This window comes from Rhincodon typus, chromosome 7 (genome assembly GCF_021869965.1).
Source record: "Rhincodon typus isolate 14 chromosome 7, sRhiTyp1.1, whole genome shotgun sequence".
Taxonomy (NCBI): Eukaryota; Metazoa; Chordata; class Chondrichthyes; order Orectolobiformes; family Rhincodontidae; genus Rhincodon; species Rhincodon typus.
Genome location: NC_063338.1, coordinates 98,329,400 through 98,355,734, shown reverse-complemented (window position 1 = coordinate 98,355,734; position 26,335 = coordinate 98,329,400). Strand labels below are relative to the sequence as shown.

Genomic DNA, 26,335 nt, shown 5'->3' with positions numbered 1-26,335 from the left:
ACCACACCTGACCAAGCCACTGGGGGCAGTGCTGACCACACCTGACCGGGCCACTGGGGGCAGTGCTGACCACACCTGACCAGGCCACTGGGGGCAGTGCTGACCACACCTGACCAGGCCACTGAAATCCTCCCTTTTGAATATACTGATCCCATCCCTTATTATCAGAACAAGTCCGCCTCCTTTTCTTTCTTGTCTGTCTTTCCTAAACATCCTGCTTTTTCCCTGAGTCCTTTAGCCGCTGGTGAAGTTCCGGAAGACTGGAAGGTGGCTAACATTGTTCCATTGTTTAAGAAATGTAGCAAAGACAAGCCAGGGACCTACAGGCCAGTGAGCCTGAGATCAGTGGTAGGCAAGTTATTGGAGAGGATACTGAGGGACAGGATCAACCAGCATTTGGAAAACCAAGGTCTGATTAGGGATAGTCAGCATGGATTTATGCACGGGAAGTCATGTCTGACAAATCTTTTAGAGTTTTTTGAAGAGGTAGCCAAAAGGATAGATGAGGGTCGGGCAGTGGATGTTGTCTATATGACAAGGTCCCACATGACAGGCTAGTCATGAAGGTTAGATCGCATGGGATCGAGGGAGAGCTAGCTAATTGGATACAAAACTGGCTCGATGGTAGGAAGCAGAGGGTGATGGTTGAAGGTTGTTTCTCAAACTGGAGGCCTGTGACTAGTGGTCTGCCACAAGGGTTGGTGCTGAGGCCTTTGTTATTTATTATTTACATAAATGATCTGGATTTGAATGTACAAGGCATGATTAATAAGTTTGCGGATGATACAAAACAAGGAAATATTGTTGATAGCAAAGAAGATTATCAAAGATTACAGAGGGATCTTGATCAGATGGGGAAGTGGGCTGAGGATTGGCAAATGCAATTCAATACAGATAAGTGTGAGGTGTTGCATTTTGGAAAGTCAAACCAAGGTAGGACTTGTATAGTAAATGATAAGGTCCTGAGGAGTGTTGTGGAACAAAGGGACCTACGAGTACAAGTACATAGTTTGTTGAAAGCGGCCTCACAGGTAGACAGGGTGGTGAATAAGGCATTTAGCATACTGGCCTTCATTGGTCAAGGCATTGAGTATAGAAGTTGGGACGTTATGTTACAGTTGTATAAGTTGATGGTGAGGCCGCACTTGGAATATTGTGTACAGTTTTGGTCACCCTGTTGTAGGAAAGAGATAGTTAAACTGGAAAAATGTGCAAAGAAGATTTACGAGAGTGTTGCCAGGACTAGTAGGCCTGAGTTATAGGGAGAGGTTGGCCGGGATAGGACTTAATCTCCTACGTTCCAAGAAATAGAGGGGTGACCTTATTGAAGTGTATAAAATCATGAGGGATAGGATAGATAGATAGATAGGATGAATGTATGTAGTCTTTTTCCTAGGGATGGGGAATAGAAAACGAGAGGGCATAGGTTTAAGTTGAGAGGGGGAAGATTTAAGATGGACCTGAGAGGAAATTTCTTCACACAGGATAGCAACATTAAAAAAGCATTTGGATAGGTACATGGGTGGGAAGAATTTGGAAGGGATATGGACCAAATGTGGGCAATTGGAACTAGCTGAGTGGGCACCATAGTCAGCATGGACCAGTTTGGGCCGAAGGGCCTGTTTCCATGTTGCATTACTCTATGACTCTTTGCAGCCTTTGGCCCTAAGAATTATATCTAACTCCATCTTGAAAACATTCAATGTTTTGACCACAATGGCTTTCAATGGCAGAGAATGCCACAGGCTCGCTACTGTCTGCATGAAGACGTTTTTCCTCATCTCAGTCCTAAGCCTTAAGGTATGATCCCTGGTTCTGGACTCCCCAGTCATCAGGAACATTCTTCCTGCATTTACCCTGTTTACTTCTGTTAAGAATTTTATATGATTCCCCCCACCCCGTCATTCTTATAAACTCCAGTGAATATAGTCATAACTGATACTGTTTCTCTTCATATGTCAGTCCTACCATCCCATCAATCAATCTGGTTAAATTAAACTTGCAAATGATTTTCCTGCTCGTTTCTCAGTTTGACCCAAATTCAAGGATACTCACTCTGTCTCAGTCTCATTGTGGTGAAGTCTCCCTCATTCTGACCGAGTGGTTTACTCTGAACTGATTAGGAAAGGGAGGTGGAGAGGGTCAGGAAGAGAATTCCATAACTTAGGTCCATGCAGCTAATGACAAAGTGATTACTATCAGGAAGAGTTACAGAACCAGAATCAGGGAAGCACTGAGATATCGGAAGCTTATAGGGCAAAAGGGGTTTAAAAAAATAGGGAGGGGTGAGGCCACGGAGGAATTTGTAAACAAAGCTGAAAACTTTTAACTCATGTCGTTGCTTTACCAGGTTTTGATGACATCAAGTTTCTGGGGGGTAGAATGCAGGAGAGCAGCTGGGAGCACATTGGAATAGTTGAGTCTTGAGGGAGAAAAGGCTTGCATGAGGGTTTCAGCAGCAGATGAGCTGAGGCGGGGGGGGTAGAGCTGGTTGATGTTGTAGAGGTAGAAAGAGATGGGTCTTAGTGATGGAACATCTATGAGGATGTAAGGACAAAAATTGTTCTCAGAGTGTAGAATGTTACCTATGTTTGAGCAGTCTGGTTCTATCAGGCAGAGGGATGGGTTTGAAAGTGGACACCTAAGACACTGGCTTCAGTCTTCCCAATGTTTGGTTGTAAATGCAGTATGTTTCTAGTGACTGGAGTACTGGGACCAGTCGACACAGAGTGAAGCTATTTGTCAAAAGAACCAGGTGGTGGTGGTGGTGGGGTATTGAAGGTGGTGGGTTGGGATGGGGTTGTGGGGAGGTGGGGCACAGTGGTGTCTACCACTGGTGGAAGCAAATTCAATAGGAACTTTCACAGAGGAATTGAGGGAAGAGCAAAGGTGTGTGAGAAATAATTGTACAGATCTTTCCAAGAGCTGGCACAAGCTAGAAAGGTTGAATGGCCACTTTCTGTGATTTTTTTTTTAAATGCATGGTTTTAGCGATGTTCTACACCAATGATTGGATCCTTGGACATTATATTTCAATGCTGACAATCATAGAAACTCCAATTCTGGTTCGAAATGTGAAGCAGGCATCAGGGAGAAAACACCAGCACAATTAGGAAATGCTGCAACATAAAATTCATGCAACTCTGTTTCTAATCAAGATGTTGCAAATGGTATTCTCTTCTTTGACTTTACCGTAGGGCAGGTTAGCAGATAAGCGTCATTGCATATTGATACACCCTCGTGTGCAGAGCACAAAGTGAGCATCAACAAGGAAGCTTCTACATTAGAGTTAAATTGAAGGACAATTTTTATTAAATATTTGATAACCCTTATCGAATTGGGAACTGCTGAATAAACATTACTATCTCAAAACATATCAAAATCTTAAAACTGCAACTCTGAGAACTTTTGCCGATATAAATGTTCACAATTTAGTGACTGGCACCATATTATACAATGGCAATTGTGCTGTGAGCTCTCACCCTCAGAGTGTCAGCAGGTGTTCCGTCCCCACTGTCCTTCCCATTACTAAACTCTGAGGTTGTAGGGAGGGCAAACAGTTTCTGGGATCAAACTGTTCAGAGGAGTTTCTTGGATTGCACAATGCAGGGTATTCTGGCATCATGGATAACAAAAGCTTCCATAAATATATAAAAAGGAAGAGAGAAGCCAAGATGAATGTTTTCTCCTCAGAGGATGAGATTGGGAGTTAATAGTGGGGAACTGAAACGGTAGAGGCACTAAATCAATACTTTGTCTCAGTTTTCGTGGTGGACTAGTACAATCCCAATAGTAACAGGTAATGCAGAGTTTATAGAAAGGGAGGAATTTACAATGGTGATCATCACTAGAGAAATACATTGAGGAAACTTTTGGCATTAAAGACAGTTCAGTCTCCAGAGCCTGATGGCCTACATCCCAGGGTCTTAAAGGAAGTGGCAGCAGAGACAGTGGATCCACTGGATATAATATTTCAAAATTCCCTGGATGCAGAAAACATTCCAGTGGTTTGGGAAAATGCCAATATAACTCCTTTATTCAAAAAGAGAGGGAAGCAGAAAGTAGGAAATTGTAGGCTACTTAATTCCGAATGACACATGTTAAGGTTGTTGGAATCCATCGTTAAGAAAGTAGTAAAAACCAAAAGAACTGTGGATGCTGTAAATCAGGAACAAAAACAAAGTTGCTGGAAAATTTCAACAGGTCTGACAGAATCTGTGAAGGAAAAAACAGAGTTAACGTTTCAGGTCCTGTGACCCTTGCTTTCTGAGGAAGGGTCACAGGACCCGAAACGTTAACTCTCTGTTTTTTCCTTCATAGATGCTGTCAGACCTGCTGAACTTTTCCAGCAACTTTGTTAAGAAAGTAGTAATGGGACATTTGGAAAGTTAAAAATACAATCCATTAGAGTTAGCATGATTTTATGAAAGGTAAATTGTGTTTAACTAATTTACAAGACTTCGTCAAAGAAATAGCAAGCAATGTGGATAATGGGGATCCTGTAAATGTAGTGTATCTGCACTTCCGGAAGGCATGTGATAAGGTGCTGCACAAAAGGTTGGGCCACTGGTGTCCAACAAACACCAAAACAACATTAATCCCATTTAAAAACTGAAAGAACTGCAGATGCTGTAAATCAGAAACAAGAACAGAAATTGCTGGAAAAGCTCAGCAGGTCTGGCAGCATCTGTGGAGAGAAATCGGAGTTAACATTTCGGGTTGAGTGACCCTTCCTCAGAACAAATCCCATTTACTTCCATTTGGCCTATTATATCCTGGCATTTCAAGTGTTCATCCAGAAGCTTGTTAAATGTTGCCTCCACCATCCTCTCAAGCAGCATATTCCATATTTCTACCACCCTCTGGGTGAAAAAATGTTTCCTCAGATCCCCCCTAAGCCACTTGCTCCTCATCTTAAATTTATGCCCCCTGGTCTCAGACACATTTGCCACGGGGAAAAGATTCTCACAATCGACCCTGTGTGTGCCTATCATAATTTTTTATCCCTCAATTAGATTCCCCCTCAGCCTTCTCTGTTCCAGGGAAAACAAAGCCAGTCTATCCAGTCTCTCTTTATAACTGAGACTTTCAATCCCAGGCAACATCCTGGTGAATCTCCTCTGTAATCCCCCTCCAGTGCAGTCACATTCTTCTGATAGTGTGACAACCAGAACTGCACACAATATTTCATCTGTAGCCCAAGTAATGTTTATAAAGTTGTAAAAAGACTTCTTTGCTCCTATATTCAATTGTGTGGCACAGTGGCTCAGTGGTTAGCACTGCTGCCTCACAGCGCCAGGGACCTGGGTTTGATTCCTGCGTCGGGTGACTGTCTGTGTGGAGTTTGCTCATTCTCCCCGTGTCTGCGTGGGTTTCCTCCGGGTGCTCCAGTTTCCTCCCACAGTCCAAAGATGTGCAGGCTAGGTGGATTGGCCATGCTAGATTGCCTGTAGTGTTCAGGGGTGTGTAGATTTGGTGGGTTATAGGGGGATGGGTCTGGGTGGGATGCTCTGAGGTTTGGTGTGGACTTGTTGGGCTGAAGGGCTGTTTCCACACTGCAGGGATTCTATGCCCCAGCTAATGAAGGCAAGCATATGATATACCTTCTTCACCAGTGTGTCTACCTTCAGGGATCTATGGACTTTTTCACCAAGTTCCCTTTGTTCCTCAGTACTCCCTAGGCACCTACCATTCATTGTGTAAGCCCTTCCCTCATTAGATCTCACACTTATTGGGATTAAATTCCATCTGCCATTGCTCTGCCCAATCTGCCCAGTCTGATCAATATCAGACTGTAGCCTGAGACCATTCTCCTCACTATCAAATGACACCTAGATCTAAAACGAGGGGTCATAGTTTCAGGATAAGGGGTAGCAGATATAAACAGTGGCAAAAGTGTAACTAACCTTAAAGATCAACCTGACTATCTATTTGTGGAACCACAGGAGATGGGTGAGATCCTAAACAAATACTTACTGTGGAGAAGGACATAGAAGCTAGGGTACTTGGGGAAATGAATAGTGATGTTTTGAAAAGAGCTCACATTACAGAAGAAGAGGTGATGGAGGTCTAAAATGTATAAAAGTAGATAAATCCCCAGGACCTGATCAAATGTTTCCCAGAACATTGGGAAAAGCTAGGAAAGAGGTTGCTGGTCCCCTTGTTGAGATATTTGTATCATCAGTAGCCATGGGTGAGGTACCATGGGTGAAGACTGGAGGTTGGCTAACATGGTGCCATTATTTAAGAAAGGCTGTAAGGAAAAGCCAGGGAACTGTTAGACCGGTGAGCCCGACATCAGTGGTCGGTGAGTTAGAGTTCTGAGGGACACGATTTACATACGTTTGGAAAGGCAAGGACTGATTAGGAATAGTCAACGTGCTTTGTACATGGGAAATCATGTCTGACTAATTTGATTGAGTGCTTTGAAGAAGGGTCAAAGAAGATTGAAGGCAGAGCGGTAGACATGGCCCATATGGACTTCATCAAAGCATTCAACAAGATTCCACTTGGTAGACTAGTTAATAAGGTTAGAGCACATGAGATTCAGAGGGAACGAGCCAATTGGATACAAAATCGGCTCAAAGGTAGAAGTCAGAGGGTGGTGGTAGAGGGTTGCTTTTCAGACTGGAGGCCTGTGACCAGCGGTGTGCCACAGGGATCAATGCTGGGTCCACTGCTTTTTGTCATTTATATAAATGACTTGGACATGAACATACGAGCTTTGGTTAGTAAGTTTTCAGATGACACCAAAATTAGTGGTGTAGTGGACAGTGAAGAAGATTATCTTAGAGTGACAGGTGGAATTTAATTTAGATAAATGTGAAGCGTTGAATTTTGGAAAAGCCAACTAGGGCAGGACTTATGTAGTTAATGGTAGGGCCCTGGTGAGTGTCGCCAAACAAAGAGACCTGAGAGTGCAGGTGCATTGGTCCTTGAAAGTGGAGTCTCGGGTAGACAGGTGATGAAGAAGGTGTTTGGAACACTTGCCCTCATTGGTCAAAACATTTAGTATAGGTGTTGGAATGTCATGTTGTGGCTGTATGGAATATTGGTGGGGCCATTTTTAGACTACTGCATACACTTCTGATCACCCTTCTGTAGGAAGGATGCTAAACTTGAAGGTGCAGAAAAGATTTACAAGGATGTTGCCAGGACTGGAGAGTTTGAGTTATAGGGAGAGACTGAATAGGCTGGGGCTATTTTCCCTGGAGTGTCAGAGGCTGAGGGGTGACCTTATAGAGGTTTATAAAATCATGAGGGGCAGGGATAGGGTGAATAGCCAAGGTCTTTTTCCTAGGGTGGGGGAGACCAGAACTGGAAGGTGTATGTTTAAGGTGAGACAGAAAAGATCTAAAAAGGAACCTGATTGGTAATGTTTTCACGCAGAGGGTGGTGCGTGTATGGAATGAGCTGCCAGAGGAAGTGGTGGAGACTGGTACGATTACAACATTTAAAAGGCATCTGGATGGGTACATGAATAGGAAGGGTTTAGAGGGATATGGGACAAATGCTGGCAAATGGGAGTAAGTTAGATTGGGATGTTTGGGTGGTGTGGACAAGTTGGACTAAACGGTCTGTTTCCATAATATATGGCTCTATGAGGCAGAATCACTTCTCTGAAAGGGTTGTAAATCTGTGGAATTCACGACCGTAGAGTGCAGTAGACACTGGGAGACTGAGTAGGTTTAAGAAGGAGATAGACCATTTTTGAATGAATAATGGGTTGAAGGATTGTGGGAAGGGTTATGCGGGCAGGAAAGTGGAGTTGAGGCTGAGATGAGATCAGCTATGATCATATTAAATGGTGGAGCAGGCTTGAAGGGCTGAATTGCTTACTCCTGCTCCTAGTCCTTATGTTGTTATAACATTGTATGTGGAGCTTCTGGGATCACTCATTCTCTCTCTTTCTGGCCAGTTTATGGACAGTGAGGAGGAGCTTGACCTTCGAGCAGATACTGACGAAGAGTTCAACACTTGTCGAGTGCCCATTACCAGTGGGTCCAGGGCCCCGTACTTCCATGGTTACCTATACATGAAAGGTGAGCTGTTGTCTGGATCACGGTACTGGGAGCAGAGAGTCTGTAACACCGGGGGTAGGACTCAGTCTTACAGGCACTGGGGGAAGGCTCCAATCCCTTTGGGCACTGGGGTGAAGGACCTGGTCCCAGAGGGCAATACGGGGTAGGCCCAGTTCCACAGGTACATGTGTTGTAGGAAGGGCCCTGTCCCACAGGGCTATGAGGGGAAAGGTTACGGCGGTTGTTGGGGATTACCCTTTGCCCTTTATTCCCATTGTCCTTGTCTGACCTTTGACCTTTGACTTGTTCAGGAGGCCTGATGATCCCATGGAAACGGCGCTGGTGTGTTCTAAAGGATGAGACCTTCATGTGGTTCCGTGCCAAGCAGGAGGCCCTGAAGTCAGGCTGGCTGTACAAAAAAGGTGGTGGAATGTCCACGCTGTCTCGCAGGAACTGGAAACGCCGCTGGTTTGTGCTGCGAGAAACCCGGCTCATGTATTTCGAAAATGACAGCGAAGAGAAGCTGAAAGGGACGATCGATATCCGAGGGGCAAGGTGAAACGGCTACCTGTTCAGTCAGCTGCCCTATGGCATGAAGACCCTGCCCTCCCCACTCCCCCTGACCAACCACCAACACTGATTGTAATTGAGGGCCCATTTTCATAAAATAACACAGGACATGACCAAAGTGGACTGGGAGCAGCCAGTTGTAGGAATATGCACATCAGAGCAGTGGGAGCATTCAAAAGGGAAATCATGAGTGTAAGGCCAACATGATCCCATAGAGGAGATGTCTGGGACCAATAGGTGCAGCGATGTCTGGATGTCAAGGGAAGTACAAGCTTGGATAAGAAAAAAAAGCAAGGCTTATTGTCAATACTGAAGACTCAAAACACAGGTGCCCTTGAGGAGTATAGAAAATACAGGGTGTAACGTAAAAATAAATTAGGAGAGAATTAGGAGAGATGTAAAAACAGCAGGGTTGTTGTGGTGGGTGGTTTTAAATTCCCCTTTATTGACTGGGGCTGACAAAGTAGTGGGAGCTTGAATGGGACAGTGTTTGTAGGGACCATTCAGAAGCGTTTCTTGACTCAACATGTGAACAGTCCAACCAGGGAAGGGGTTAAACTGGACCTGGTTTGGAGAATGAGCCCAGCCAAGTGAGTGAAATTTCAATGGGGGAGCATTTCGGGAGAAATAGCCATAATGCTGTGAGTTTTAAGATACTCATGGATAGAGATAACAGCAGTCCTCGGGTGAAGGTATTAAACTGGGGGAAAGCAAGCTACAACAATATAAGGCAGGAACTGGAGGATTTTGATTGGAGGTGGCTGTTTGAGGGTAAATTCACATCGGACATGTGGGAGTATTTCAAATGACAGTTGATAAGAGTTCAGGAACGGCACATTCCTGCAACAATGAAGGATAGCAAATTATGTGAATGATGTTATGACCTTGATCGGTAAGAAAAAGGAAGTATACGTCAGGTCTAGGAGGATGGGAACTATGTGTGGAGACAGAACAGGTAGGTGAGGTCCTAAATGATTACTTTGTGTCAGTTTTCACCAAGGAGAAGGAATTGATGGAGGATGATCTCAAGGAAGGAAGTGTCGAGTTTCTAAGCCAAGTTGCTATTAAAAAGGAAGAAGTGTTGTGTGTCTTAAAAAGTATTAAGGTAGATAAGTCCCTGGGTCCTGCTGGGATCTATCCCAGAATATTGAGGGAGGCAAGAAAGCAAAATGCGGGAGCATTGACAGATATCTTTGTATCCTCTTTGGCCACAGATGAGGTCCCAGAGGACTGGAGAATAGCCAATGTTGTCTCATTGTTTAAGAAGGGTAGCAGGGATAATCCTGGAAATTACAGGCCTGTGAGTCTCACATTGGTGGTAGGGAAATTGTTGGAAGTGATTCTCCCGGACAAGAAGGTGTATGCGTTTAGAAGCAAATGGATTTATTAGTGATAGACAGCATGGCTTTGTGCGGGAGAAATCATGCCTCACTAACTTGATCGAGTGTTTCGAGGAGATGACAAAGATGATTGATGAGGGAAAAGTGGTCGATGTTGTCTACATGGACTTAAGTAAAACCTTTGACAAGGTCTGTCATGGCAGACTGGTACAAAAGGTGAAGTCACATGGCATCAGGGGTGAGCTGGCAAGATGGACACAGAACTGGCTTAGTCATAGGAGACAGAGGGTAGCGGTGGAAGGATGCTTTTCAGAATGGAGGGCTGTAACTAACGGTGTTCCACAGGGATCAGTGCTGGGACCTCTGCTGTATATGTTCTACGTAAATGATTGGGAGGAAAACGTATCTGGTCTAATTAGTGATATTGTAAACGATACAAAGATTAGTGGAGTTGTGGATAGTGAGAAGGATTGTCAGAGGATACGGCAGGACGTAGATCAGTTGGAGGTATGGGCAGAAAAATGACCAATGGAGTTTAATCTGGACAATGTGAGGTGATGCATTTTGAAAGGTCAAGTACAGGTGGAAATTATACAGTGAATGGCAGAACCCTTAGGAGTATTGCTATGTAGAGGGATCACAGAATCCCTACAGTGTGCAAACAGGCCCTTTGGCCCAACGTGTCCACACCAACCTTCAGAGCATCCCATCCACCTAATCTACACTATGGGCAATTTAGCACAGCCAATTCACCTAGCCTGCACATCTTTGGACAGAGGGAGGAAACTAGAGCACCCTGAGGAAACTCATGCAGACACGGGGAGAATGAGCAAACTCCATACAGCTGCCCGAGGTTGGAATCGAACCTGGGTCCCTGGCACTGTGAGGCAGCAGTGCTAACCACTGAGCCACCATGCAGCCATGCATATGCAGATTCTATGATTCCTCTACATAGCAATACTGCTAAGGGTTTTGCCATTCACTATATAGTTTCCACTGTAACAGTGCAAGTAGATAAAGCAGTAAAAATGGCATATGGCATGCTTGCCTTCATTCGAAGGGGCATTGAGTATAGGGATAGGCAAGTTATGCTGCAGCTTTCTAAAACTTTAGTTCGGCCTCACTTGGAATATTGTGTACAATTCTCGTCACCACACTACCAGAAGGATGTGGATGCTTTGGAGAGGTACAGAAAAGGTTTACCAGGATGTTTCCTGGTATGAGGGAAATTTAGCTGTGAAAAAGGTTGGATAGACTGAGTTTGTTTTCATTGGAATGCAGGAAGTTGAGGCATAACCTGATAGAAGTTTATAAGATTGTGAATGGCTTGGATACAGTGGAAAGTATGAAGCTTTTTCCCAGGATGGAGGGGTCAGTTACTTGGGGACAAAGGTTCAAGGTGTGAGGGTGTGGAGTTTAAAAGAGATGTGCGAGGCATGTTTTTCACACAAAGGGTAGTGTGTGTCTGGAACCCGCTGCCAGAGGTGGTGGTGGAAGCAGACACAATAGCAACATTCAAGAAACATCTGGACAAATACATGAATAGGAAAGGAATAGAGGGATACGGATCCTGTAAATGAAGACAGTTTTAGTATGGAGGGGCAAAATGTGTCAGCGCAGGCTTGGAGGGCCGAAGGGCCTGTGCCTGTGCTGTAGTGTTCTTTGTTCTTTGTAATTATAAGAATAGAATAGTCGAGCAAAGAGCGGATATGAAAGAACACTGGCAGATAACATTAAGGAAAATCCAAAGGCGTTGTATAAGTATAAAGGGCATGAGAATAACCAGGGAACGAGGAAGAGTCACTGGACCAAAAATGTTAACTCTGATGTTTTCTTCAAGGTGCTGCCAGACCTACTTATCTTTTCCAGCAACTTCTGTTTTTGTTCCAGGGAAAGAGTAGGGTCTGTTAGAGATCGTGGGAAGGTGTGAGGTCATGCACTTTGGTAGGAAGAATAGAGGCATAGATTATTTTCTAATGGGGAGAAAATTCAGAAATCTGAAGTGCAAAGGGACTTGGGAGTTCTAGTCTAGGATTCTCTGAAGGTAAACTTGCAGGTTAAGTTGGTAGTTAGGAAGGCAAATACAACGTTGGCATTTGTTTCGAGAAGACTAGAATATAAAAGCAGGAATGTACTTCTGAGGCTTTATAAGAGTCTGGTCAGACTACATTTTGAATATTTTGTGCAGTTTTGGGCTCCATTCCTCAGGAAAGATGTACTGACCCTGGAGCGGATTCAGAGGAGGTTCATGAGAATGGTCCCAGGAATGAAAAGCTTAACATAAGAGGAACGTTTGAGGACTCTGGGTCTATACTCAATGGAGTTTAGAAGGATGAGGAGTGATCTAATTGAAACTTACAGAGTACTGAATGGTCTGGACAGAGTGGACATTGGGAAGATGTTTCCATTGGTAGGAGAGACAGGAACTCGAGGGCACAGCCTTAGAGTAAAGGGAAGATCCTTTAGAATTGAGATGAGGAGAAATGTCTTAATCTATTGGAATTCATTGCTACAGAAGGTTGAGGAGGCCAAATCATTGTGTATATTTAAGACAGAGATAGGTTCTTGACTGTTAAGGGGATCCAAAACGGGAGAATGGGGTTGAGAAACTTATCAGCCATGATTGAATGCCAAAGCACAATCAATGGACCGAATGGCTTAATTTCTGCTCCTATGTCTTATGGTGTTATGGATCAAAGTGGCATACAGTGTGTGCAGCTAGAAGATCTGTAGTCACAACAGAGAAGGACAAATTAGGTCTAGAAATCAGGGCTGGGAATTATTATATCCTTGAACAAACTGGCATTGAGAGGGAGGAGGTGCCAGGCTTGAAAATGGATAAAACCCCAGGCCCAGATGAGATGTATCCCAGGCTAGGAATGATTTTGCAAGAGCCTGAAATAATTTTGAATTCCTCTCTGGCCACAGAAGGGGTGCAGAGGTATGGAGGATAAATATTGTGATACCGTTATTCAAGAAGTGTAGGAGGGATAAACCAGGAAATATAGGCCAGTGAGTCTAATATCTGCCATCAGAAAACTATTGAAAACAATTCATAGGGCCAGAATTAATTTCCACTTGGAGAGGCCAGGATTAATCAAGGATAGACAGCAGAGATCATGTCTGACAGGTTTGATTGAATTTTTTTGAGGAGGTGACTAAGTGTAATTGAGGGTAGTGCAATGGACATAGTCTACATGGACTTCAATAAGGATATTGACAAGGTCTCTCATGGAAGACTCCAAGAAGCTAAGAGCCCATGGGATCCAGGACAGTTTGGCAAATTAGATCTAAAATTGGCTTAGTGACAGGAAGCAAATGGTCCACGTTTTTGTGACTGGAAGCCTGTGACCAGTGTGGTTCCATAAGAAATAGGAACAGGACTCGGCTTTTTAGCCCCTCGAACTTGATTTGCCATTCAATAGGATCATGGCTGATCTGACATTCCTCACATCGGAGGAAACTTTCTTGCATTTTCCCTGTAATCCTGAATTCTGCAGGGCTCAGTTTTTGGGCCCTTTGCTGTTTGTTCTGTACGTTAATGATCGAGACATGAGAGTACTCAGTATGTTTGCACATGATGCGAAGATTGGTGGTGTGGTAAATAGTGAGCAGGAAAATCTTAGACTGCTGAATGATTGAGACAGGCTGATCAGACAGGCTGAACAAAATGGCAAATGGAATTTAACCCTGAAAAGTATGAGGTAATGCTTTTTGGGAGGACGAACAAGGTAGGGGACAACATATTGAATGGTAGGACCACCTTGAAGGCAGGAGGATAGGGTGGTTAAGAAGGCAAATGGAATACTTGCCTGGAATAGTCAAGGCATTGAATACAAGAGCAAGGAGGTTATGATGAAGCTGTATATAAAATTAGTTAGCTGGTGTACTGTGCAGTTTTTTAAAAAATTCATTCACAGGACAATGAACATTTATTACCCATCCCTAATTGCCCAGAGGGCATGTTAAGAGTCAACCACATTGCTGTGGGTCTGGAGTCATGTGTAGGCCACACCAGGTAGGGATGGCAGTTTCCTTCCCTAAAGGACATTATTGAACCAGATGGGTTTTTCCCAACAATCAGCATGGTCATCATTTCGCTGTTAATTCCCAATTTTTATTGAATTCAAATTCCACTATCTGTTCCTGGGGGATTCGAACCCAGGAACCAGTACCTGAGTGACTGGATTAACAGTTCATCGATAATACAACTAACCTGTCGCCTCCTCATGTCACTGCACTATTGGAAGGATGTGATTGCACTAGAGATGGTGCAGAGGAGATTCACCAGGACGTTGCTTGAGCTGGGGTGATTCAACTATGAAGAGAGACCAGATAAGCAGGAGTTGTTTTCCTTAGAACAGAGAATGTTGAGGGGGTCCTGATTGAGATACAGAAAGGTCTGAGGGGCATAGACAGACCAGATAGGGAGAAACATTTCTCTTTAGTGGAGGGTTCAGTAACCAAGAGGTACAGCTTTAAGGTAAGGAGCAGTAGTCTTGGAGGGGATTTAAGAATTTTGTGTTTACCCACAGGGTTATGAGTACTCGAGTAACTGCCTTAATTTTCAACTCTGTTTTAAATACAGGATCCTGTATGGTTTTAAACAGAATTCTGGATTTGTCCCACTACCTTCAACAATTTGTGTATGGTTACCCCACACGCCCAGCAGAATTTTCTGTTCTGAACCCCATGTAGAATTGTGCCATATGCTTTAATCTGCATCTCCTCACTTTCTTGAACCTCACAGCTCTCTAGACTGGATTTTATCTGCCATGGATCAACTATCTCCCTAGTCTGATGATGCATTCCTGATTCCTGTCCTAGAACAAAGAACAAAGAACAAAGAAAATTACAGCACAGGAACAGGCCCTTCGGCCCTCCAAGCCTGCGCCGATCCAGATCCTCTATCTAAACCTGTCGCCTATTTTCCAAGGATCTGTATCCCTCTGCTCCCTGCCCATTCATGTATCTGTCTAGATACATCTTAAATGACGCTATCGTGCCCGCCTCTACCACCTCTGTTGGCAATGCGTTCCAGGCACCCACCACCCTCTGCGTAAAGAACTTTCCACGCATATCTCCCTTAAACTTTTCCCCTCTCACCTTGAAATCGTGACCCCTAGTAATTGAGTCCCCAACTCTGGGAAAAAGCTTCTTGCTATCCACCCTGTCTACACCTCTCATGATTTTGTAGACCTCAATCAGGTCCCCCCTCAACCTCTGTCTTTCTAATGTAAATAATCCTAATCTACTCAACCTCTCTTCATAGCTAGCGCCCTCCATACCAGGCAACATCCTGGTGAACCTCCTCTGCACCCTCTCCAAAGCATCCATGTCCTTTTGGTAATGTGGCGACCAGAACTGTATGCAGTATTCCAAATGTGGTCGAACCAAAGTCCTATACAACTGTAACATGACCTGCCAACTCTTGTACTCAATACCCCGTCCGATGAATGAAAGCATGCCGTATGCCTTCTTGACCACTCTATCCACCTGCGTTGCCACCTTCAGGGTACAATGGACCTGAACACCCGGATCTCTCTGTGCATCAATTTTCCCCAGGGCTTTTCCATTTACCATATAGATCGCTCTTGAATTGGATCTTCCAAAATTGTCCTGATTCTCCTCCCTCTACTATATTTGTTCTCAAAGCTGATGGTGTATTATTATGTTGTTTCACTGTCTCTGCAGAGAAATTGTGGATAATGGGGAGAAGGAAAATGCTCTGGATGTGGTGACAGATGAGAGAATCTATCACATCGTCGCTGAGTCTCCTCAAGATGCCAGGTATCCTTGTTTTCTTTTGTTGTTCAGTGGGGAGGTGCAGATTAAAGTATGTGGTACAGCTCTCCAGGGGGTTCCGGACAGACAAACCAGTGGGGGATGCATAGATGGAATGTGGGGGTTACTGGCTGGGCCAGCATTTATTTCGTGTCTCTAATTGCTTTGGCAAAGGTTGTTGTGAGCTGCCTTCTTGACCTGCTGTGTCCTTGCGATAGTGAATTATACAATGGTTCCAACACAGCAGGAAGCCATTCAGCCTATCAGTGTACTCACTGAGTGCCACTGCCCTGCCACTGCTAGTGCTCTCCAGCTGTCCACTGTCTGGCTACATATTTCCTTATGGTTTAACCATTCCGAGGAGCTGACCTCTAACCTGATAGCCATGTAGATAGCAAGAACTGCCGATGTTGGAATCAGAGATAACACAGCGTGGAGCTGGAGGAACACAGCAGGCAAGGCAGCATCAGAGGAGCAAGAAAGTTGACGTTTAGGGTCGGGACCCTTCTTCAGAATTTCTAAAGAAGGGTCCTGACCCAAAATGTCAGCTTTCCTGCTCCTCTGATGCTGCCTGGCCTGCTGTGTTCCTGATAGCCATGTCCCTTAACCCAGCCATGTGTATCTAAATGAGCAACAACTTTTATTCATATAACTCCATGAAAGTAGTGAAAGAGCAGAAGGTGCCTCATGGGAGCTTGCTAAACAAAGCATTCCAACAAGTCAAATGGAAGGAGGGACTAGGAATTACATGAGGTGACTGAACAATTACTCAGAGGAAAGTTAAGACCATTTTAAAGGTAACATGATATTGAGAAGTTTAGGGAGGTTTCGGGAAGGAATTCCTGAGCTCAGGGCCTAGGAAGCTAATGTTGGAATTTTATGACTGTAATGGGAGGAATGTGCTGAGAGTCAGTACCCACTGCATCACCATTGGCATAAATGTGTTGATTCAATTCCCAAAATGGCTAATTGTTGCTCTCCTGTTGAGTGAGTCTTGAAGAGAAAATTGTCTGGCTGATGGTGCAGAGGAGACAGGTGGAAAGAGGAGGTGTGGAAGTGGGGCAGGGGTGAGAGAGGAGAAGGTACATGGGGACACAGTGATGATGAGATGCTGTTCATTGATGTGTTTTTTCTGGACAGTGATTGGTTCAATGTACTAAGTGGTGTTCACAGTGCGACACAGCAGCAGTTGCGAGAGATGCGTGATGAACAGGCAAATCCAAAGAACGCAGTGGTAAGTGTCAGCTTACTGTACCTCAAACTCACAATAACACACAGAATGAAGCCATCAAAGAGATGGAGAGAAGCCACATAAGAGGGAGTTTTACTTTGTATTGAGCACTGTGTACTGTTCTAGAAATGTTTGAAGGGGCAATGTTGAGGGGGCTTTACTTTCAGTTTAAGAGAGCTGAGCGAACTTTATGCTGTATCTAACCCCATGCTGTCCCTGTCCTGGGAATGTTTGATGGGAACAGTGTAGGTGGGAGCTTTTACTTTCAGCTCCAGCTGGTGTTACTCAGAAGGGTTTAAACTATTGTGGCAGCAGGGTGGGAACCAGAGCAGAGGGTCAGCAAGTGAAATAACTGAGGAAAAGTTCAAGACTGTGGCTAATAAGACTAAGAGGAGGAATAGTCAGGGGGATGTCACTGGTTCAATGGAGAGTGCAGGAGGGCATTTCAGAGCAGCACCAGGCATACCTGAAGATGAGGTGTCAACTTGGTGAAGACATCAAACAGGATTACTTGCATGTCAAACAACATAGTAACAAAGTGATAGTGCCAAGTGATCCCACAACCAATGGATCAGATCTAAGCTCTGCAGTCCTGCTACATCCAGTCGTGGATGGTGGTGGACAATTAAACAACTGACTGGAGGAGGAGGCTTCACAAATATCCCTATCCTCAATGATGGAAGAGCCCAGCACATCAGCGCAAAAGATAAGGCTGAAGCATTCGCAGCAATCTTCACTCAGAAGGGCTGAGTGGATGATCCATCTCGGCCTCCTCCAGTAGTTCCCAGCATTAGAGTCTTCAGCCAATTCGATTCACTCCATGTGATATCAAGAAACAGCTGGAATCACTGGATACCGCAAAGGCTACGGGCCCTGACAACATCCTGACAATAGAACATAGAACATTACAGCACAGTACAGGCCCTTCGGCCCTCAATAGTACCAAAGACCTGTGCTCCAGAACTTGCCGCTCCCCTAGCCAAGCTGTTCCAGTACAGTTACAACACTGGTATCTACCCGACAATGTGGAAAATTGCCCAGGTATGTCCTGTACACAAAAAGCAGGACAAATCCAACCCGGCCAATTACCTCCCCATCAGTGTCCTCTTGATCATCAGTAAAGTGATGGAAGGAGTCATCAACAGTGCTATCAAACAGCACCTGCTCAGAAATAACCTGCTCAGTGACGCCCAGTTTGGTTTCCGCCAGGGACACACAGCTCCCGACCTCATTACAGCCTTGGTTCAAATGTGGAGAAAAGAGCCGAATTCCAGAGATGAGTTGAGAGTGACAGCCCTTGATATCAAGGCTGCATTCTACCGAGTGTGGCATCAAGGATCCCTAGCAAAACTGGAATCAATGGGTATCAGGGGGCAAACGCTCTGGTGGTTGGAGTCATACCTGACACATAGGAAACATATGGATGATAATGGAATAGGTTAGGTTAGATGGGCTTCAGATTGGTTTCACAGGTCGGCGCAACATCAAGGGCCGAAGGGCCTGTACTGCGCTGTAATGTTCTATGTTCTATGTTCTAAGATGGTCGTGGTTGTGGGAGGTCAATCATCTCAGCTCCAGGACATCTCTGCAGGAGCTCCTCAGGGTCGTGTTCTAGGCCCAACCATCTTCAGCTACTTCATCAATGACCTTCCCTCCATGATAAGGTCAGAAGCGGGGATGTCGCTGATGATTGCAATGTTCAGCACCATTCGTGACTCCTCAGATACTGAAGCAGTCCATGTTCACATGCAACAAGATCTGGACAATATCCAGGCTTGGGCTGACAAGTGGCAAGTGACATTCGTGCCACACAAATGCCAGGCTATGACCATCACCAATGAGAGACAATCTAACCACTGCCCCTTGACATTCAATGGTGTTACCATCACTGAATCCCCCACTATCAACACCCTGGGGGTTACCATTAACCAGAAACTCAACTGGACTCACCACATTAACAGAGTGGCTACAAAAGCAGGCTGGAAGCTGGGAATACTGCAGCTAGTAACTCACCTCCTGACTCCTCAAAGCCTGTCCACCATCTACAAGGCACAAGTCAGGAGTGTGATGGAATACTCCCCACTTGCCTGGATGAGAGCAGCCCCAACAACACTCAAGAACCTCGACACCATCCAGGACAAAGCAGCCCGCTTGATTGGCACTACATCCACAAGCATTCACTCCCTCCACCACCGACGCTTAGTCGCAGCAGTGTGTACTATCTACAAGATGCACTGCAGAAATTCACCAAAGATCCTCCAACAGCACTTTCAAAACCCATGACCACTTCCATCCAGAAGGACAAGGGCAGCAGACAATTGGGAACTCCACCACCTTCATGTTCCCCTCCAAGCCACTCACCATCCTGAAATATATCGGAAATATATCACCGTTTCTTCACTGTCACTGGGTCAAAATCCTGGAATTCCCTCGCTAAGGGCAAAGTGGGTCAACCTACAGCACATGGACTGCAGCGATTCAAGAAGGCAGCTCACCCCCCACCTTATCAAGGGGTAACTAGGGACGGGCAAGAAATGCTGGGCCCAGCCAGAGACACCCACATCCCACAAATGAATAGAAAAAAAAACATGATGGGACCGGAGGTCTGAAGTGCATTTATTTCAATGTGCGGAGTATGATGGGTAAAGCAGATGAACTTAGAGTCTTGAGTAACATATATAACTGTGATGTTGTAGCTATGACAGAGACTAGGTTGAAAGAGGGACAAGTCTGGCAGCTTAACATCCCAGAATTTAGATGTTTCAGGCAAGTTAGGAATGTAAAAGAGGTGGGAGAGTTGCATTATTGATAAAGGAGAATATCAGAGCTGTACAGAGGGAGGACACCTTGGAGGGCTCATCCAGTGAAGCCATATGGATAGAGCTCGGGGTTGGAAAGGTGCAGTCACTTTGATGGGATTGTACTACAGGGCTTCCACAGCCAGCAAGTGATAGAGGAACAGATATATGGACAGATTACGGAAAAATGTGAAAACAACAGGGTTGTTGTGGTAGGTGATTTTAACTTCCCCTTATTGACTGGGATTCCCTTAGTGTTTAGGGGCTTGTTTTGGGGGAGAGTTTGTTAGGTGTGTCCAGGACAGTATTTTAAAACAATATGTAAATAGTCCAACTAAAGAAGAGGCCATACGAGATCTAGTATTAGGCAATTAGCCCGGCCAGGTGATTGAAGTTTCAGAGGGGGAGTATTTGGGGAAGAATGACCGTAATTCCCCAAGTTTTAAGTTACTTATGGATAGGGATAAGAGTAGTCCTCACGTGGAAGTACTACACTCGGGGAAAGCTGCCTATGACAATATTAGACAGTAACTGAGGAATGTAGATTAGGAGCAGCTGTTTGAGGGTAATTCCACATTTGACGAGTGGTAATCTTTTAAAGGCCAGTTGATTAGAGTTCAGGACCAGCATGTTCTTATATACATGATGGATACGGATGGCATGATTTGCGAACCTTGGATGACAAGAGAAATTGTGAACTTAGTTAGAGAGAAAAAGGAGGCATGTATAAGGTTAAGGAAACTGAAGACAGGCAGAGCTCTTGAGGAAAGAAAGTAAACAAGGAGTTAGCAGAACTAAAAGGGATGTTGAAATGACCTTGGCAAACAAGATTAAGAAAAATCCCAAGGTTTTTTTTATACATATATAAGCTACAAGATGGTAGCTAGGAAAAGGGTAGGTCCACTCAAGAACAAAGAAGGGAATTTATGCCTGGATCTGGAAGAAGTGGGTGAGGTCCTTCACGAATACTTGGTGGATGGCGACTCTAGAGAGGGATATGTTCATATTATAGGACATTATAAAAAGGGATGAGATGTTGGGTGTTTTGAAAAGTATTAAGGTAGACAGGTCCCCAGGACCTGATGGGAACAATCCCAAAAAGCTTAGGGAGTGGAAATTGCTGGGGCCTTTTTTGAAGTCGTTGTATCCTCTTTAGTCACAGGTGAGGTCCCAGAGGACTGGAAAATATCCAACATTGTTCCTTTTTTTAAGAAAGGCAACAGGGATAATCAGAAAATTTGCAGGCCAGTGAGCCTTATGTCAGTAGTAGGGAAATTTTTGGAGAAGATTCTTAGGGACAGGATTTATTCACATTTGGAAAAATATTGACTCATTAGCAATAGGCAGTATGGCTTCATCCAGGGGAGGTTATGTCTCAGAAACTTGATTGAGTTTTTTGAGGAAGTGACAAAGAATGAGGGCAGGCCATTGGATATTGTCTATGTGGACTTTAGCAAGGCGTTTGACAAGGGCCCTCATGGCAGGCTGATACAAAAGATGAGATCACATGGTGAGCTGGTAAAATGAATAAAGAACTGGCTGAGCCTGAGAGTAGTTGTGGAATGGTGTTTTTCTGACCGAAGATCTGTGCCCAGTGGTATTCTGAAGGGATCAGTGCTGGGACCCCTGTTGTTTGTAATGTATGTAAATGATTTGGAGGAGAATGTAGGTGGCCTGATGAGTAAGCTTGCGGATGACACGAAGATTGGAGGAGCTGTAGATGGTGAGGAGGATTACCAGAGGATGCAGCAGGATATAAATAGGCTGGAGACTTGGACAGAGAAATGAAAGATGGAGTTAATCTTGATAAATGTGAGGTGACGCATTTTGAAAGGTCTAATGCAAGAGGAAAGTATACAGTAAATGGCAGTACCCTTGTTAGCATCAACACACAGAGGGATCTAGGCATGGAGGTGCACAGTTCCCTGAAAGTAGCAACATAAGTGGATAAGATGGTCAAGGAGCATGTTTGCCTTCAACAGCTGAAGCATAGAGTATAAAAATTGGCAAATCATGTTGCAGCTGTACAGAACTTCAGTTATGCCACATTTGGAATATTATATACAGTTCTTGTCACCACACAACCAGAGGGATGTGGAGGCTTTGGAGAGGGAACAGAAGTGGTTTAATTGGTTAGTTTTCACTTGAATGCCAGAGACTGAGGGGCAACCTGAAAAAGGTTTACAAAATTATGAGAGGCATTGATAGAGTGGACAGTTGGAGTCTTTCTCCCAGGATAGAAACTAGGGGACATAGATTTAAGGTAAAAAGGGGGTAGGTTTAACCAGTATGTGAGAGGCAGGTTTTTTACACAGAGGGTGGTAAGCACCTGGAATGTGCTGCTGGAGGAGGTGGTTGAAGCAGATACAATAGCAGTATTTAAGAGGCATCTTGACAGATACATGAATAGGCAGGAATAGAGGGATATGGACCATGTAGAAGCAAAAAGATTTTAGTTTAGAAAGGCATCATGTGTCAGCACTGTCTTGGTGGGCCGAATGGCCTGTTCCTGTGCTGTACGGTTCTTTGTTCTGAAAAAAGAGAGGGAACCTTGCTCTGTATCTAACCCCATACTATCCATATCCTGGGATTGTTTGATGGGGGCAGCGTAGAGGCAGCTTTACTCCGTATCTAACCCTGTGCTGTCCCTGTGCTGTCCCTGTGCTGGGAGTGTTTGATGGCGACAGTGTAGAGGGAGCCTTACTCTGTATCTAACCCCATGCTGTCCCTGTCCTGGGAGTGTTTGATGGGGGATAGTGTAGAGGCAGCTTTACTCTGTACCTAACCCTATGCTCTGCTTGCCCTGGAGTTTTTGAGTGGGGGCAGTGTTGAGAGAGCTTTACTTTTAGTTTAAAGGAGTAGAGAGAGCTTTACTCTGGATCTAACCCCACTTGTGTTAATTTGATTTTGGGTTATTCGGAAAAGTCATGCCTATTTGACTTATGACATTGCTTAGATTGTCTCTTGTGTTTGCTGAGATATGTAAGCCTGAGATCTGAAAGCTACAAAATTGAGAATTCTGAGATTGGTCGATGTAGGATAAGTGCCACTGTGCCTGCAAGTGACAGTGATTAATCTGATTCTGTGTTCTGTTTCTTTGGTGCAGGGCACTGTGGATGTTGGATTGATTGAGTCTGTGTGCGCCTCTGACAACCCTGACAGGTAATATTGAGTGTCTCAGGAACAGGAGACCATTCAGTCCCTTATGCCTGATATACAAACAAGGAGGACACCTTTCAGCCTTTTGAGTCCATTACACAGGAACAAGAGGAGGCACGTTAGCCCCTGGATTTATCTAGATCAGGCTGATCTGTACCTTTACCCTGTTTCCTAGCCTTTCTCCATATTCCAGTTACCAAGCAAAAATCTATTGACCTCCAGCGTCATCGGATTTCTGCAGTAAGACAATTCCAGATTCCTCCTCTCCCTTGTGTGACGAAGTGCTTCCTGACATATTAGTCCTTGATGGCCTGGACTGAGAGACCAGAACTGCTGCTCCTCTCTTTCTCAATTTCACTGGAGGCTAGAATGGAACCAGCCAATGGGAAATTAGCAAATATTCAATAAAAGAGAGAGAGAGAGGGAGAGAAAATAGAGAACTACAAACTAATTAAACCTAACATCAGTCATAGGGAAAGGGTTGGACAGTGATGTAGCAAAGTCCCCAATGCATTTAGACAATCAAAGAAACATCAACATCAACATCAACATGGTTTTCCAAAATGAAAATTGAATTTGACATATTAACTATTTTTAAGAACGTAATTTATAGGTGCAGAGAACGGCACAAGTAGATACTTTGTAGTTGAATCTCTACTGCTGGACCTCTCCTGAGAATGTTTGATGGGGGCAGTGTAGAGTGGGCTTTGCTCTGGACCTAACCCTGTGCTGTTCCTTTCCTGAGAGTGTTTGACAGGGACAGTGTAGGGAATGCTGTACTTTCTGTGAGAAGAAGAGAGGAAACTTTCCTCTGTATCTGACCCAGTGCTGTCCCTGTCGAAAGTCAAAAATCACACAACACCAGGTTGTAGTCCAACAGGTTTATTTGAAGACACAAGCTTTCAGAGTCTCTCTCCTTCAGGTGTGAGTGAGAGACATGGCATTAGTGCTGTTCCTGTCCTGGGAGTGTTTGATGTGGGGACAGTGTAGAGGAAGCTTTACTAGGTGTCTAACCCCATGCTGTCCCTGTCCTGGAAGTGTTTGATGGGGACAGTGTAGAGGGAGCTTTACTCGGTATCTAACCCTGTGCTGTCCCTGTCCTGGAAGTGTTTGATGGGGACAGTGTAGAGGGAGCTTTACTCGGTATCTAACCCTGTGCTGTCCCTGTCCTGGGAGTGTTTGATAGGGACAGTGTAGAGGGAACTTTACTCATGTCTAACCCCATGCTGTCCCTGTCTTGGAAGTATTTGATGGGGGCACTGTAGGGGAAGCTGTACTCTGTATTGAACCACATACTGTCCTGTCCCTGGGAGTGTTTGATAGGGACAGTGTAGAGGGAGCTTTACTTGGTATGTAACCCTGTGCAGTATTGGAACCTGTTCTCCAGTGAGAATCAACACCTCCAGGACAGGATGGGAATGTGGGGAAGGTGAATGTTTTTCCAATCTGTTTTTTGCTTTCAGACCAAATTCTTTTGTGATTATCCTCGCGACACGTGTGATTCACTGTAACTCCGTCAGTCCAGAGGAAATGCATCACTGGATATCCCTGCTTCAGAAATCCAAGGGAGATGCCATGAACCTGGGACAAGAATTCATTGTTCGTGGTAAATGAGGCTCAGGGATTGGGGTTGGGGGAGGGAAGCTGGTTCTACACTGGGGGTGAGGGTGGGGTGTTAGCGGTGATGTGCGTATGTTTGGGGAAATGTGCCTGGAACAGATGTAGAACACAGTTTGTTTGTTGTTATTTGCTTGGTGTCCCATCCTCATAGTTCCTGTTCCCTCTGAGTCTTGTGGTCACAGAATCTCCCAGCCCCATGCAGACAGTGTACAGATTGGCTCATTGTGAGATGTGAGTGTCACTACCAGCATTTACTGACCATCCCTAATTACACTTGAACTGAGAGGCTTTTAGGCTATTTTGGAAGGATCATTAAAAGTCAAACATATTTCTGTGTGTTTGGAGTCAGGTTTAGGTCAAAACAGGTAAAGATGGTTGGTTTATCTTCCTAAAGAACACCAGTTATTTTGGTTTTAAAGAATTTGGTTATTGCTGAGAAAAGCCATATTTTGTTAAAGCTTTTTGCATTGCTCTCATCTGGACAATTCAGAAAAGTATCAATATAAGGGGTAAACGCAACATTTTAGAATGTAGGAACAGGCCATTCAGCCCATTGAGCCTGCTCCACCATTTAACATTATCATGGTTGAAGAAACAGTTCCCTGCCTTTTACCCGCTCCATCCCCATGATGTTGGACACCACTGGAGTCAGAAATCTATCTGTCCCTATCTTAAACATACTCAAATACTGAGCTTCTACAGCCTTCTATGGTAGAGAATTCCAAAGGTTCGCAACTGAGTAAAATAAATTCTCCACATCTTGGCCTTAAATGGTATCTCCCTTAATTGTGCCCTTGGTTATTAACTCCCCAACCAGAGAAAACATCTTACCTGCATCTACCCTGTCTATACGGGCCCAGTTTGCCCAAACTTCCACAGGTCAGTCCTGCCTCCCCAGGAACATGTTTAGTGAACCTTCGCTGCACTCCCTCTCAATAGCGATAACATCTTTTTAGAGATAAGGAGACAGAACTGCACACATTACTCCAGAAGCAGTCTAACCAAGCTCCTGTACAACTAAAGCAATACTTCACTACTCGTGTATTCAAATCCTCCAGCAATAAAGGCAAACATTCTGTTAGCTTTCCTAATAGCTTGTTATAGCTTGACACTGCATGTCAGCTTTCAGTGCCTCATTTATATATATTCCAGTGGGTGAGCTGCCTGGCCAGGTACAAAAGGTGAAGGTAGTGGAGGCAGGATCTCCTTGTGAGGGGTTCTTTGACTGCTGGGTCCTTATGACAAGGGTTCTCAGTGTGGGGGTTTGGTATCTGTTCTGGGACTGGGTGTGGGCTGGGGAGGGAGGGGAGCTCTGGGTCTCTGTGCTGAACCTTGTGTTCTCTTGTTCAAGGTTGGCTCCATAAAGAGATGAGGAGCAGTGGGAAAACCTCGTCATTGAAACTGAAGAAGCGTTGGTTTTTGCTGAATAGTAACTCACTGGATTATTATAAATCTGCTGAACGAAACTCAACCAAACTGGGCACCTTGGTCTTGAACAGTCTCTGCTCTGTCATTCAACCTGATGATAAAACCTTCAGAGAAACAGGTGCTGAGAGAGTGTGAGAGCACACATGAGAGAATATGATTACTGCAATCTTCTCCTAACTAGCACGACTTAACACCTCTTAAAATATTATCAGTGTCAATGAGTGTAACTCTTTGATATCAGTGTAATTCCTACTATCAGTGTTTGGGAAACTTACTCCCGACATATTAGTGTCCAGGAATATTACTGACGACCATCAGCAAAAATGGAACCCAGTGTGCAGGTGTGTTACTCCCGGAGTATCGCTGAGCAGGAGCGTTACTCCT

General features: G+C 44.6%; 1 protein-coding gene across 1 annotated transcript in view; it reads left to right on the top strand.

Moving 5' to 3' along the window:
* Nucleotides 1-26,335, top strand: part of LOC109918935 (unconventional myosin-X) — a 160,185-nt gene that overhangs the window by 102,925 nt on the left and 30,925 nt on the right. The window contains exons 21-27 of the mRNA XM_048599294.1: nt 7,919-8,042; nt 8,333-8,576; nt 15,626-15,721; nt 16,856-16,949; nt 22,851-22,906; nt 24,367-24,509; nt 25,875-26,069. Coding sequence (XP_048455251.1) covers nt 7,919-8,042; nt 8,333-8,576; nt 15,626-15,721; nt 16,856-16,949; nt 22,851-22,906; nt 24,367-24,509; nt 25,875-26,069 — 952 coding nt within the window. The remainder of the gene's footprint in view (nt 1-7,918; nt 8,043-8,332; nt 8,577-15,625; nt 15,722-16,855; nt 16,950-22,850; nt 22,907-24,366; nt 24,510-25,874; nt 26,070-26,335) is intronic.